Source organism: Schistocerca gregaria, chromosome 3, assembly GCF_023897955.1.
Source record: "Schistocerca gregaria isolate iqSchGreg1 chromosome 3, iqSchGreg1.2, whole genome shotgun sequence".
In the NCBI taxonomy this organism is placed as follows: domain Eukaryota; kingdom Metazoa; phylum Arthropoda; class Insecta; order Orthoptera; family Acrididae; genus Schistocerca; species Schistocerca gregaria.
This window is the reverse complement of record NC_064922.1, coordinates 319,165,139-319,181,427: the sequence shown is the minus strand read 5'-3', so window position 1 is coordinate 319,181,427 and position 16,289 is coordinate 319,165,139. Positions and strand designations below refer to the sequence as shown.

General features: G+C 43.5%; 1 protein-coding gene across 1 annotated transcript in view; it reads left to right on the top strand.

Moving 5' to 3' along the window:
- LOC126355346 (ketohexokinase-like) overlaps positions 1 to 16,289 on the top strand; it is a 49,926-nt gene that overhangs the window by 4,877 nt on the left and 28,760 nt on the right. The window contains exon 3 of the mRNA XM_050005640.1: positions 11,517 to 11,636. Coding sequence (XP_049861597.1) covers positions 11,517 to 11,636 — 120 coding nt within the window. The remainder of the gene's footprint in view (positions 1 to 11,516; positions 11,637 to 16,289) is intronic.

Here is a 16,289-nt window from a genome sequence, read left to right as displayed (position 1 = left end):
ATGACTTCGACACAGTAACATCACGATGTCCCACCAAAATCGATCAACTCAGCAGCTGTGGGGCAGTCCACTACTGACGAGTTCTTGCCGGACTCCTGTGTGGTCTCACGGAAAATTACTTGCGGAAACGTTTTGAGCAGCAGGAAAACGAATGGAGATATATATGGACAGAAATGCGTTCTACTTTGAATGTGACCTGTACTAATCGAACGTACTTATATGTACACAAATTGCATCTCAAATTTCGCACCAGTCACATAAAAGTGGCGCTAATAGCGCATTTATGAAGACACAAATCAGGTTTCCCTTAAATACACGCTTTAACAGTCGTAAGCGTTAGTTACCTTTGAGACTGGACGTCGTCAGTTGACGCTAGTCAAGAATGCCTTTGAGGAGGCAAAGACGTCATTGTCAACACCTCACTAAGTACGAACGAGACCGTGTAACATAGCTAAGAGAAGCTGGATGTTCCCTCTGCGATATTGCAGAAAGGTGTGGCAGGTATGTAGAAACTGTACATGATTGCTGGTAGAGCTGGTTACGAAAATGTGTGGTCGCAAGAAACCGCAGGCGGCTACGTGGCACTGACGAGAGGGAAGACATCGTGTTCGGCGTATGGCTCCGGCGCATGGTGTTCCATCTGCAGCAACAATTTAAGCTGCAGTTGGCGCCACAGTGACATAACGAGCTGTTACAAATCTGTAACTTCAAGGAGAGTTTCAAGACAGACGCCCTGTAGTGAGCTTGCCGCTTGCCGCAAACCACCGCCATCAGCACCTTCAGTGGTTTCAACCGAGAGCTCATTGGAGGACGCGGTGAAGTCTATTTTGTGACGAAAGCCGGTTGTGCCTCTATGCTAGTCATGGCCGTGTGCTGGTAATGACGAGGCCAGTCGAGAGCCTACAATCAACCTGTCTGCTTGCTAAAACACACGGGACCTACACATGAAGCTATGATCTAGGATGCGATTTTGTATGACAACAAGAGCACTCTCGTGGTTATCCCACGCACACTGACTGAAAATTTGTACATCACTCTGGTGATTCGGCCTATCGTGTTGCGATTTACTAAGAGCATTCCAGCGGGTATTTTCCAACACGATAACGCTCCCCGACATACCGCTGTTGTAATCCAACATGCTCTACAAGGTCGACATGTTGCCATGGCCTCCTCGATCACCATATCTGTCTCCAATCGAGCACATATGGGACATCATCGGTCGACAACTTCAGCGTCATCCGCGAACATCATTAACAGTCCCTGTATTGACCGATCAAGTGCAACAAGCATGGAACTCAGTGCCACAAACTGACAACCCGCACCTGTCCAATACAATGCATGCATGTTGCATGCTTTCATTCAACAGTCTGGCGGTTACAGCGTTTAATAAAGTATCAGCATTTCACATTTACAATAGCTCATCTCACGCCTACATTAACAATGCAGTGTCAATCTCTTTAAGTATGTTACCTACACAAATGTATTCCATAAGTATCATTACTCTGCATTAATTACTTTTTATGTTGCGATTTTTCCCCCGTCAGTATATTTACTCTTTTCCCCAGCCCTCGTACAAGACACTTCCTGACGAAGCCCAAGGATACATAGGTAGTGAGATACTCGTCCAAAACCAATGAGTTTATTCCACTAAATGTGCCACAGAATGAGGATACAGTTAAGGTGTCAAAAAAGTACCATGAAATGCAGCTCGTTAGTAATGCGAACAAGCTCATTCGTTTATTGCCGAACTTCGTCAACACTAAATTTAACTGTTGCCTTTACGAAGACAACCACTTAGAGTTTCGCATTGTGCGACTATACATGCATGCATATCTTAAGGAAATTGTATTGTAAAAATGGCTCTGAGCACTATGGGGCAACATCTGAGGTCATCAGGCCCGTAGAACTTAGACCTACTTAAACTTAACCAACCCAAGGACATCACACACATCCATGCCCGAGACAGGATTCGAGCCTGCGACCGTAGAGGTTGCGCGGTTCCAAACTGAAGCGCCTAGAGCCGCTCGGCCACACTGGCCGTCTGTATTGTAAAGATACAGACACAGTGTAAACACAGCATCGCAACCGTCATGACTATTCAGTCTATCAATAGTATATACTATATTTGCTATCGACGTGAAAATATAAGTCGACCTTTTGTGTTACATCCAAGTAAATGAGATGAAGAATGATGTCAGCACCTAGCCTAATCTTCTCGAATAGTAACAAGGGGCCCATCAAAATTATTTGGTAATCCAAAAGACGTGACACTATGAATAGTGTACCATGGTCTTCTGCTTTTCTACCCGCTGAAAAAATTCTGGATAGTTTGTTCATTTCTAACATTAAATCCAATTGCTTGACACTTTATCCATGTGTATAGTTTGATTTATTCACAAATTACATAATTATTTGATACGTTTACAATGTGATTACAGTACATCACTTTTCGGGTTCTTAATTAGATATTGTCGCTACGATGTGCATAAATATGTTCACTTCTGTATTATTTGGTAAACAAGTGAAAAACAGCTGCCCCGTACTGAGAAGGTATTATAACTGACCATCATGTAGTTCATGATTACAGATCATTATTAATGGAGCACTATAAAAAATGTCTTGAATAACATCATCACAAATACAATACAGCTACACCAATATTTCATTTATCAACACCCAGACAAGTGTTGGGGTAATCTAATATCAACTCCTATAAATATATATGAATCTGGTGTTTCAATTGGGTGGGTTTGTCAATCCGGCGTGATGTTTCGATGAGTGTGACTCCCATCTTCTTCTGGTCAAGTCCCATTACTTCCCCAGAAAACGAAGCGTCACGTAGTGTCGACAAACAAACACAACTGGAAACGCAAGAAATTTATGTTACTCAACTCCCAAGAAAGATAACGAGAACATACAATTATGAAAGATAACACATCCCACATAATGGAACCAGGTTCATGCAAATCACTCTTAGAATGTAACAGCTTAGATCACAAATACAACTTGGGGTTAAATACTTCCATCGAGATGTGTTGAATTAAAAGTATTTGTATACTGTTATTATTACTTAAATATCAGCCAAATGTACGTAAATTTTAAAGATATTATTTCCGTTTTCTTTAGTTTTCAGTCCAAAACTTTCTGTTGTACTGGAGGTCCGGTAACAGCACTCACTGTTTAACGTTTATTACACAAAGTTCTAAACACAGTGTTGCATACTGTACTAAACAATATAACGATCTCTTGGAGGTGGTAGAGAAGCTAGCAAGTCTGAAAAGGGAAACGCGAAGGCTCAATCTAGATGTTGTAAGATGGCAAGAACTATGCCCCTTACATGAAGTCATTAAAGATCACCTAACTCACGTTTAGCGAACAGTAGGGCTGAACAAAAAATGACTGACAAGGCACAATGCATCTGGTAGAGGGTATAGTATGGACGTATTGGAATAATTAATGTCGGGTGATGGTTTTAAAGTAATTCACACAACATGAAAACTTTGTGGAAACGTGTCTATTTACTGGAGGCTTGTTTATCCCAGGGAAGTATTTGAGTGACCGTGGCCGGCTGGGGAGCGACGAAGGGAAGTGACAACAGGCAGCTTATGGTGGCTCAAGCTCTGAGAAAGCGGTAACGGGGCGCGGCCTCCAGCCGCCTTAAGATGAGTGACAGTGAGCGGGTGTTTGACCCCATGCTGGTGTACTGGGAAGCAGACGGAGGACTTGTACGCCTGTTGATAAATGTCCGTTGTCCCATTTTCAGGGAAACATGCGAGAAAGCTGCGCAAAGCTATGGAGGAGCGGTCAACAGAAGCATGCATTCACGGTCCGCAGAGTCTGAAGTAAATCAGGTGAAGAGCGACAGAATGAAATACGCCGGCCCCCGATGGGAACGTAGGACCAAGGAATCTGAAGTACTCTCCTGGGAGTCAGAATTCCGGAAAAAATTGGTGTTTTGTTCAGACGATAACCTTGATGGATGGCCTGGGAGGAGCTAAATAGCAGAAGTTGAGAGGAAGGGAAATTTTGTGGGAACTTGTTCACTTCCCAGAGCAGGCATTGGTCGGCGCTGGGAAGCGACGCATAATTAAAGCGACTTGTGCTGCAATTGGCGTAAGTGATTTTGCTGGAGGGGAAACTGAGGCGAAGAGCGGACTGGGAGAAGTCTCCATAGAGGTCTTCCTGTTCCCAGCTTGCCTAAGTGCGGACGTGGCGTTCTTTACTCAGCTTGCCTGAGAAAGAGTGAGCATCTCTGCAGTTTAGGACTTAGCAAATGGAACGACTGACCTTGGAGATAGGAAGTTTTCGTTCAGCTATGTACTGAGCAAGATAGCTAGGAGTAAATAGACGAGCACAGCACCACGAGGTCGGCCGACGTCCGCACAACGACACCGCTCTGCCACGCTGAATTCGGTGATATTGCGCCCGCTCCAGCCACTGATTAATTTGTTGGATCACGTCGGCAAAGTTTCCACGAGGGTTTCATGGGCCGTGTATTGTAGAATTCTTCTCACACTTCGCATTACCCCTGGGTCAGTTGACAGGAATTACTTTTGAATTGTCGCGCTTTACTCCACGCAAACGCCATTTATTTCCACTGCTTGTTAGGAGAGTCATGTAATGTGATGATTGAAGGTCGTGAGTTAAAATAAATCTGTGCTAATCGACTGCATCTGTTTTCAATCAAGTAGTTGAAATCCCAAGTCACTTTCTTAATTAATTTTATGTTCAACATTTGCATCTGGTGTTCAATAACTGAACATAACATCAATGTGCACCCCTTTTTAATTAAAAGGAATCAATTCTGAATCAATTAATGTCAACACTGTCACCGCAGTTCACCCAGGAGTCACAGGGCCTTATTACTTTCTTTGTGGCAGTTTTGCACTCTCTGTTGATCTGTTAGTCAATTACCTGGGGTGAACACACACCAAAACCAGATAAGTGACGGGTGAGGTGATACAGAGTAATGAAATTTCAGGAATACATTTGGCTAGGTAACATATCTGAGTGATTAACATTGCAAGATCTCAAGTTAATGTAAGCGCAAGATAAGCCAGTATAAATATGAAACACTAGTACATTAATAATCTGTGTAACCACCAGAATAATCTTGAATGCAAGCTCGCAAACGTGCAGGCATTGCGTTGCGCGGGTACCGGATGTCAGTTTGTGGGATGGAGTTCCACGCCTGTTGCAACTGACCGGTCAATACAGGGACGGTTAATGCTGTCTGTGGATGGAGCTGGAGTTGTGGTCCAATGATGTCCCATATGTGTTCGATTGGAGGAAGACCTGGTGTTTGAGCAGGCCAAGGCAACACGTCGAGACTCTGTGGAGCATGTTGGGTTACAACAGCGGTATGTGGGGGAGCGTTATCCTTTTGGAAACACCCCTTGCAATGATGTTCATGACTGGCAGCACTACAGGACAAATCACCAGCCTGCCGTACAGATGGTGAACGGAATAAACACGACAGTGTGCAAGGTGCTGGGGCTAGCAGTGTATTTGACACTAAATTCTTCTAGAATCTTCATATGGAAATAATGCTCTAAGACCCCCTCCCCATTTTCTAACTCCGACTTTATCTGTTCCACATAGATTAAGAAGAAACGCGAACTGACTGTAATCGACCCTGCAAGTGGAGTAGAAAAGAGTTTGACACCTGCAATAATTTAATTTGATAGAAATTAATTTGATAAAGGAATGTTTCATTAACGTAGTGAGAAATGAAAGGGTTACTATACCAATCTACAGAATGAAAGTTCTGTCCAAAATAATAATTTGATTTATTATGACTAAACTCAAAATAATAAACAAAACACATGAAACATTTACTCAGTTGGATACTCAAATACATGCTGTGAAGGTGAAGTTGTTCATAAACTAGCTTGTGACATTTATGACCAAGTGGTATGTGGAGCCAATTCCTCACAACTCCAATCTTAAACACCCAGCCAACCCAACATTAATTGCTGCTGCAGTAGTGAGAACTCAGAGTATGAATACCCAAGACAGAACCACATTAGAACAGACAGGAACAGCTCTGCTGAGCTCTGATTATCACATAGCAAAATTACCTAATCTGCCGGTGCTGCGGACATACATTAACAAGCTGTCTTCTTAACTGCAGGGACACGATGTGGCGTACTGGAGGCGATGGCTGGTTGCTTCGACGTTCCATCGTGGTGATGATAATGTCGCGAGTATAGCCCAAAACAAATTATCCTGGTCTGGGTGTTCCAAACTAAGGATTTCCTAGCAATACAAATGCGCCTCTGGGGTAGACGAAGAAGGCTCGCCACACCATCACTGACGGTACAGTGATTCATTTTAACAAGCGAAGTCACACAGTAACTCCGAAACAGTCAACTTTAGTCAAAACTGCTAAAGATGGACAACATAGGCCGCTTGTACGCAGAACGCTCAACTGTCAACTGTACTCGGAAAGTTACGTTGAAGTCGATACTTCAGTAACTTCGTCAAAAAGGTACAATTAAATGAAAGTGTATTAGACAGAAAACGGAAGGCAGGTTGTCCAGAGCAGCGAGAGCTCAGTCTTGTAACCTACCCCGATCGAAAGGCGAGACTCGACTCAACCAAGAGCACCCGTACAAGCTGAACACAGAACATTATCGCCCCCATGACAATGGCCGTGGTTAAAAGTCCAATCAGCAAATCGAAAACCGGCGGAAAATTCCACTCTATTGCCAAAGCACTACTATTCCACCAATGGAGTTACTTGACGCCAATTTCCGCGCCGATTTTGCAACGTCACGGAGTTATTCCCTGAGCAAGCCAATCACAGTTATGATTTTGCAAAAAACAAGGGAATTTGCCCGCCAAGAGTGCCTGGGAACACAAGTCATTCCCACGCCTCGCTCGTAGCCCGTCAGAAAGCGTTTTCACTTTCTGCGAAGTAACGGAATCTCTAACCCTAGCCACTCCTTCAGGCCCCTGGGGGCGTGCCGCCCCTGCTCTTATGACAATGTCAGCGTATGGACAGCATTCACTCGGCTCCCTCACACCCATTGGCATAACCCTTTCAAGATCAGGAGAACCTACCTGTCACCAGACCACCCAGGTGACGAGAGATGCTGTGTGGGAAGTCCACGTGTGAATGAATAACAACTTTTCACCGCATGCAATTAGAGAGGAAAATATTCATATCTTCTGAGTTCTCAATACTAGCCTTCTAATGATCATACTCAGCTATACTTCCCCAAATCGAATTACTCAGAGGGGACAAGTCACTGTGTGCATCGTAAAGGCATGCCACCTCTCAAGTGCTCCTGCTATCATTTGAAATCGCACCCCATACCATAACTTCGCATGTATGTTCAATGTGTCTAGTACGCAGACTGATTGGTTGTAGGCCCTCAACTGGCCTACTTCTAACCAACAGATGGCCATCACTGTCACTGAAAGAGATCCAGCTTTCATCAGAAAACACAACAGAGCTGCATCCTGCTCTCCAATGAGCTCTCGCTTGATACCCCTAAAGTCGTAAATGGTGGTGATTTGGGATTAGTAGAATGCTCGCTACATGGCGTCTGGCGCGAAGTTGTCCTTGAATGAACCGATTTGTAACAGTTCGTTGTGTCACTGCGGTACCAACTGCAGCTCAGATTGCTGCTTCAAATGCAGTAAGATGCAGCACTCGTTAGTGACGCGCTGTCGTCCAGAACACGGTCTTCTTGCGACCATACATTCTCGTGACCACCGCTGCCAACAATCGTGCACAGTGGCTACATGACTGCCAAGTCTTTCTGCAATATCACAGAAGGAACATCCAGCTTCTCGTAGCCCTATTACGAACTCAGTGGAGTGTTGATAATGGCGTGGTTATCGCTTCAAAAGCATCCTTGACTAACACAAACTCACCACATCCAATCTCAGAGGAAACTAACGCTCACGACCGTCACAGCGTGTAATGAAAGAAAACCCAATTTGTATCCTCATAGTGGTGCTACTAGGGCCTCTCTTATTCGACTGGCGAGAAACATGAAGAGTCATCATCTTTCAGATGTAGAAACACGCCTACCATCGTTTGTTAACGTCGCACAACTCCTTGCTGGTGGTGCGATTTTTTCCTTTAGTGTATTTATGGCTAGTGGGCCGCTCCTTGGGCACGTCCGACAGCTCTCAACATTCCTCTCAGAGTGAGCTTCAGGCTCGCCGTTATTTACAGGCTACCATTCCTATTGCCTCCAACTATTCAGTTTCGAAACGAGCCAGTGGGCGACCGCTATAGCCCCCTCTACAAGTCAGGTGTCTTTCACATTTAAAAATAGCGGTTTTCCCGCCAGGAGCTATTTCCACAGTTGTGTGTGTCCGTTTGAAAATCTCTCCTCTCGGGCGATCGCAAGTGGAAGGAATGTCTCGCCAAAGCTAAAACGGACGTTTTAGCGAAAAACAGTGTAGAAATGTGCCCGGCTGGACACCTGCTGATTTGTCCCTGTCACCTTGGCACAACTGCCGATTGATCATGTAGGACCCCAAGCACACCATCTGTCCATCGTCTTAAAGCAGAAAATAACCAGAAAATTCACAGCTGGACAAAAAAGCAGCAACAATGCCATCGAGAGTCATCTTCTATTTGTTGGGTACAGAAGTCACAGCCAAACATACTCTGATGAGAAGAAAGTCTTTGAATATCTCCTAATATTGTGTCGAACCTCCATTTGTCCGATGTAGAGCAGCATCTCGACGTGACATGAGTTCAACAAGCCGTTGTAAGTCCCCAGCAGAAATACTGAGTCATGCTGCCTCAGTAGCATTCCACAATTGCGAAAGTGTTGCTGGCGCGGGATTTTGTGCAGAAACTGGACTCTCGATAATGTCCTATAAATGTTCTATGGGTGGCCAAATCATTCCTCGAATTGTCCAGAATGTTTTTCAGACCACTTGCAAACATTTGTGGCCCGATGACACAGTGCATTGTCATGCATGAAAGTTCCATCATTCTTTGAAATATGAAATCCATGAATGCAGATAGTCTCCAGGTTTCTGAAAATAATCAGCCAATAATTGGTTTATTTGGACCAGAGTACCCTGTCCATTCCATGTAAACACTCTCCATACCATCAGTACGCACAGAGGCTTGTTGACAATTTAGGTCAATGGCTTCTTCGGGGCTACGCCACACTCCAACCCCACCACCAGCTCTTACCAACTGAGCGCGGGACTCATCTGACCAGGCCACTATTTTCCAAACACCAAGATTCCACCCGAAATGGTCACGAGCGCAGGAGAGGCGCTACATGTGATGTCGTGTTCGTAGCATAGGCGCTCGCGGCTGTCGTTTGCTGACGTAGCCCATTAAGGGCAAATTCCGGTTCACTTTCTTAGCAGATAAGTTCGTCGTACGTCCGACATTGATTTTTGCTGTTTTTTCACGCAATATCTCTTGTCTGTTAGCACTGACAATTCTACAAAAGCGCCGCTGCTCTCGGTCGTTCAGTGAAGACCGTCAGCCACTGTGTTGTCCATGGTGAGGGGTAATAGCTGCAATTCTCGGCACACTCTTGACTCTGTGAATCTAGAAATATTAAATTCACTAATATTTCCGAAACGGAGTGTCCCATGTGTCTAGCTCCAAGTACCGTTACAGTTCAAAATGTGTTAATTCCCGTCGTGCGGCTATAAGCATGTGGGAAACCTTTTCACACGAATCATCTGACTGCAAATGACAGCTTCACCAATGCACTGCCCTTTTATACCTTGTGTACACGATACTACCGCCATCTGCATACATGCATACGTCTATCCCATGACTTTTGTCACTTCAGTGTATAAATATCCAGTTTTCCACATCACGGTGCACATATATGTGTGCACCGGAACGTCATCACTGGAAGCACTGGAAAAATGTTTTCTGGACTGATGAGTCGTTGCAAATTCTCATACATGCCAACCTAAGGGTAATGAGTATACTGAAAAATGCTTGAGGTGAAGTCTGTACTTGTCAATCGACCACCGTTCAGGCTTTCCCTAGAGGTAATAACGTGTGGCGTATCTTTACGTGGGATGAAATAGGAGCCTTAATTCCTTTGTCACAGTATCACGCTGGTGTACAATGCAGGAGATCGCCCACAAATTGAATCATGGAAGTTTGAGGAACAGTGCACAGATATGAGGGTGCTAGTGTGGCTCTCATGGAAACCTGATCTCATTGTACTGAGCAAATGTGCAACGCCGAATAGCGAGAAATTTCGCCATTTCTCCTGGAGTACATATCACGATACGTAGCCGCTATGCGAAGGAGGATTACACACGCTGCTAGCCAAATGTCTCTAAGTCTGTAGCTAATCAGTGCTTTTAACAAGCATCAGGCTGCACTGTTACCACACAACTTCCGTCAAGGACAAAGACATAGCAACTGCATCACCTGAATATGAAAGCATCTGGAAATTGCAGAATTCTGACTCCACATTTTCTGATCATGTGCTAACCGCACCTCCATGTTCTACACTTGGCAAAGAAAAGCCTAAAACTTAGTCTTTTAGTACCTCGAAAATCAATAATGGTTTAGTTCCCAGTCCACACTTAATATTAACTGATCAAACATACTCATTACTTCTACTTTCCTAAACTTCGTTACAGTCCCAAATTTCCCCAGTTCTTCCTATGTTGTCTGTCTCATTCTATTCCTCTATTTTTCTTTGTATTTTATTATTTTATTGTGATTGTCTTTGTATTACATATATTCTGTTGTTTTATTATATGTATATCTCTCGTACAGGAAGATATAATTCTTCATATCATTGACGTGTAACCTAGTTGGGGTTTTTCACATTACGATTGTCAGTTCTATCTTTTACATTATATCTGCATCACCTTCTATAGGCAATATCTATTCAGTTTATTCTCCAGTTCTCTTGGAGTATATTAATTTTTTATTGTGGTAGTATTTAATTAAAATTGTTACAAGCCTAGTAGGTTGTTTCACTATATTCATAGCTTCACTCCTGTTGAGTGTATTTCTTAGCTAACGTTGTCCTCCTTCTCTTCCGTCTCATCTTACCGCAAACACAAACACACACACACACACACACACACACACGCGCACACACACACACACACACACACACACACACACAGATAATTTTTATGTATACACTTAATATTTTTCTGGGTAGTTAGCTTAATATTTATTTACTGTTTAATTTAGTTTAGTTAACTTTGCACTGTCAAAGATGAAATTTACTCTGTGTTCGCACTTCACTCTCCTTGTGTAGTATTTTTGCAATTTTGTGCGCCAGTGCTGTATCCTCTTTGACGATGTTTATCAGTTAAAGTCTGATGATGGCCTTGTAAGACGAAAATTGATTAACAAAATAAATTAATAATGTACAGGGTCACAATTTAGTGCTTTTCACCTATAATTATGACGCTGTTCTACCAAGAAATGATAGGAGAATCAGCTAATACAAGTACTGCCTTTTAAAACAGTGAAGTTTTAGATGATACTCTTTTCGATTATTAATCGTTGCTGCCGGAAACTTTTTCAACAGAGTTCTTGAGCGAAGGCTGCGACCAGGAGGCAACGCCGGCAATAACTGTAAAGTGCTATCGGAGCTGAAAGCTAAATGCGATTTACTTGGATCACTTAATATCAACTGCACATCTGGTCGGTAAGTGACACACAATTTTACTTCTTTTAATGATGCCGACAGTGACATCTAAACTTATTGACACTCCTACTATCTTAATATTACAATTTTGTGAGCTAGCAGTGACAGGCAAATTTCGGAAGTCTAGTTTTAAAGCTAAGAACAAAAAAAAAGTTTGAACGAACATGGGACCCTGATCGCTGATTTTTCTAAATGACACACCTCAGAAGGAGTGTAGTTTGACACTGACATGCACGGTAGGAACATTGTCATGCGTGGGCGACTAAGAAGCGAATTTTTTTGCGGGAGGAGGGGGGGAGGAGGCGGAGGGGGGCCGTGTCCACGCGGGGGGAAAAGATCATTGACGAAATACAGATGATATTCACAGTTCGATGGTTAGTGTTGCGCCAGTCTAAAGTAGAATAAGGCAAACAACAAATCATTGGTCGGTACATGGGTGGATGGCTACCTTGTTAAAGAACCTTAACCTACTAGATTTTTTCCTTGTGCATAGATCGAGTGGATGGATAATTCGCTAACAGATCCTTAACAAAGCGGACTTGTTCTTGGGGACGGTGAAAAGCTTTAGCATGCAAATGGATTCCTCTGTAGCTGCCTGACACAATCATTTCATCTCTATTGTCTAACACCGAAACTGATCTATCCTATAAATAAATACTGCAGAACATTCACAGTTAGTGTTCGGCTTTTCCCGTGATTTATGTGGATGATTTGCGATATCAGATTACATACTCATTTTGCAGGCCTCATTGTATGCCAGGAACACTAGAAAGTGTGTGACACCAAGATTCTGAGACACAGGAAATGTTCGCCGAAGGTCAAAAAGCCACTCAAAATAACAATTTAACAATAGGAAAATTCGTTGTGTCCAAGACACTGACTGCAAAGCTTACATCTGCCTCAGAGGTTGCAGTTTTCTAACTTGTGTATGTGCCGTTTTTGGGAGTCTCTGCAATGTAGACGATTTAACTACTACTGCTGCTCTTATAACAGCATGGAGTTATTTGACTGATTTTCATGTATACTATTAGGCACCATGGTCTCACTCGAAAACTGTCACTAAGTGAAGCAGCAAAGTTACATAGTGGGCCGCCACTGTTGGTAGAATCGAAAAAACGGAAATCGCCAAGTCGCTGTTCGTTGTAGCAGGAGTACTTCGTAGCGACACATGCACATTAATTCTAGTTTGAATAATTTACGTTGATAGTCTTCTGCAGCAGATATTGAACTTAGTTTACAACACAGATCAGCGAAACTGATGGAGCTGAAATATCTAGGTGCATCCAACAACAGGTTAATCAAAACTTTTCTAGCAAGGCTAACTAGAGCCAAAACAAATTTTCTGAATGACAGCTGGACTGTCATTAATTGCACGAGAATATCCGTTTATTTTACTTTAAGGGTGCTGCGCAGTTTCGGCGATGTAGAGGTTTTCAAGTGTTTGGTGTAACCAGTAAAACAGACACTTCTGAGTTACTGTCAAAGCTTAGGTTGGTCATACATTGTTAAAATGTACAAAACTTAGATTGAAATCAAACAATGGAAAATCCAGGATGTAATGTAACAATATTATGAAAAGGAAAGTTGCTACTCACCAAATAGAGGAGATGGTGAGTCACAGATAGGCACAACAAAAAGACTGACACAAATAAAGCTTTCAGCCAGTAAGACCTTCGTCAAAATTAGATGAGAAACACACACACACACACACACACACACACACAAACACCCACTCACTCACGCACACAAACACAACTGACATACACACACACACACACACAACTGCAGTCTCAGGCAACTGGAGCCACGCTGCGAGCAGCGCCAGTGGGTGAAGGGAGTGGCGACTGGGTGGGGGTAAGGAGGAGGCTGGGGAGGCTGGGATGGGAGAGGGAGGAGGAGTAGGGTAGGGATGGGAGACAGTGAAGTGCTCCTGGTGAGCGCGCAGTGACGAGGTGGAGAGAGGGTAGGGCAGCTATGTGCAGTCAGGAGGTTAGACAGAGGGCAGGGGAAGAGATGGGGGAGGAGACAGGTGCAGTGGAAAAGGAGAAAAGTAAAAAGACTGGTTGTGATGGTGGAATGAGGGCTGTGTGGTGCTGGAATGGGAATAGGGAAGAGGCTGGTTGGATGAGGACAATGACTAACGAAGATTGAGGCCAGGACGATTATGGGGACATAGGATATATTGCAGAGAAAGCTTGCACTTGTGCAGTTCAGGAAAGCTGGTGTTGGTGGAAAGGATCCATATGGCATAGGCCGTGAAGCAGTCATTGAAATGAAGGACATCATATTTGACAGCGTGCTCAGCAACAGGGTGGTCCACTCGGTTCTTGGACACAGTTTGTCAGTGGCCATTCATAGGATGCAACACAGTGGTTGCAGCTTTGCTTGTAGAGCACATGACTGGTTTCACGGGTAGTCCTGCCTTTTATGGGATGGGTGATGTTTGTTACCAGATTAGAGTAGGTGCTGGTGGGAGGATGTATGGGACAGGTCTTTCCTCTAGGGGTATGGGCCATGAGGTAGGGGGTTGGAAGCAGGGGTTGTGTAGGGATCGACGAGTATATTGTGTAGGTTTTGTGAGTGGTGGAATTCCACTGTGAAAGGGGTGGGAAGGATACTGGACAGGACATTTCTCGCTTCAGGGCGTGACGAAAGGTAGACGAAACCCTAGCCGAGAATGTAATTGAGTTGCTCCAATTCTGGGTAGTACTAAGTTATGAGGGAATTCTCCTCTGTGGCCGGATGGTGGGACTTTGACAGTTATTGGGAGACTGGAAAGATTTGTTTTTGTACAAAGTTTGGAGGATGATACAGTCTGTGAAGGCTTCAGTGAGACCCTCGGTATATTTCGAGAGGGACCACTCGTCACTGCAGATGTGATGACAACGGGTGGCTAGGTTGTATGACAGGGACTTCTTGGTATGGAACAGGTTGCAGCTGTCGAAGTGGAGGTATTGGTGGTGGTTAGTAGGTTTGATGTGGACAAGACACGCGAATAACCACGAAATACATGTAAAAATACACGAATCTCCCTGATTCAATGACATAAGCTGGAACTTAAAGATGAACTTACACTTTCGAATATGTGTATAATTGCAGCTTTCTCCGCTGAAAACAAGAGAATAATAAACACATATTTGATGCATGAGAAGAATATCTTTCTTCCGCTGTCTCTTCTTAGTACGACAGGCACTTCCTTTGACATATAACAACTTGTAGGGAACCTAGTGTTTTGCATCGTCTTACACTCCACTCGACTTTCTAATACACAAATATTTTTGTAAATCTAATTACTTTTGCTTCAAAAGCGAATGTGTTGAAGATTCTTGCCATTTGTGCCTCAGCCGCAACAATTGTGGAATTTGTTTCTTCTGTGTTGGGAAACAGTTTCATGGCTTTATTCTTTTATTATCAAGCCAGTCTGGTTTTTCCTTCAGCTACAGTTGTGGTAGTTTATCTGCTATGCTAAATAACGTAGGTATTGCATTCCATACACATTTACTATGTTCCACACCCACTGATTTCACTGGATGTGTAGTGAAGAAAACTTCACGTTTTTGAATGGATATGCGACGCTTTTCTGCAAAAGATCAGGTCTTCTGCTGTTTACTAGCAATTGTTTTGTTCTTAAAGAACATTACTTTCTCCAGTAAATATCTATAGGTTACGAGGTAATCGTAAATGAATAGTTCTGTAATGTAGCGGTTCACTTTACTTTCACATCACCCTGGCTAATAGTTATTATTAATCAAGAAAGAAAATTAAATTATCGGTGCATTTTCAGCACCTCTGAGTGATTTCATGATTGTTGCTTTGCTAAATGCATCAAAAATCGATGGTTTAATCAGTGATAGTATAACCCTTGATTCTACTTGGTTCCCAACTGGAAAGAGAAATGCTAAAAACTTCTGGAAATGTTCGAATGAGCTGTCCTCCTCAGGTGAAGATTCTGAAGAAGCATCCACTTCAAAGTACAATGAAGGTGACATGCAACAACACTAAAATAAAAACCTGGCGACCATAAACCGACAACAAGAACATAAACAACAGCAAAAGGAGCAAAACATACATGTTCTGGCTGCAACTGTACCAGAAAATGGTGAAAAATGTGACTGGTAACACATTTCAAGTGCCACCTTCTTCTGGAAATTAGATAGAGGACTACACCTTACCACTTATATTAAAGCGTAGATTGTATGTGTACACTATATCACCCCCCCCCCCCCCCTAAGCACCCCCCACCCCCATGAACGATGGACCTTGCCATTGGTGGGGAGGCCTGTGAGCCTCAGCAATACAGATAGCCGTAACGTAGGTGCAGCCACAACAGAGGGGTATCTGCTCAGAGGCCAGACAAACGTGTGGTTCCTGAAGAGGGGCAGCAGCCTTTTCAGTAATTTCAGTGGCAACAGTCTAGTTGATTGACTGATCTGGCCTTGTAACACTAACCGAGATGGCCTTGCTGTGCTGGTACTACGAACGGCTGGAAGGAAGGGGAAACAACAGCTAAATTCTTCCCAAGGCCATGCAGCTTTACTGTATGGTTAAATGGTGATGGCGTCCTCTTGGGTAAAATATTTCGGAGGTAAAATAGTCCCCTATTCGGATCTCCAGGCGGTGACTACTCAGGAGGACGTTGTTATCAGGAGAAAG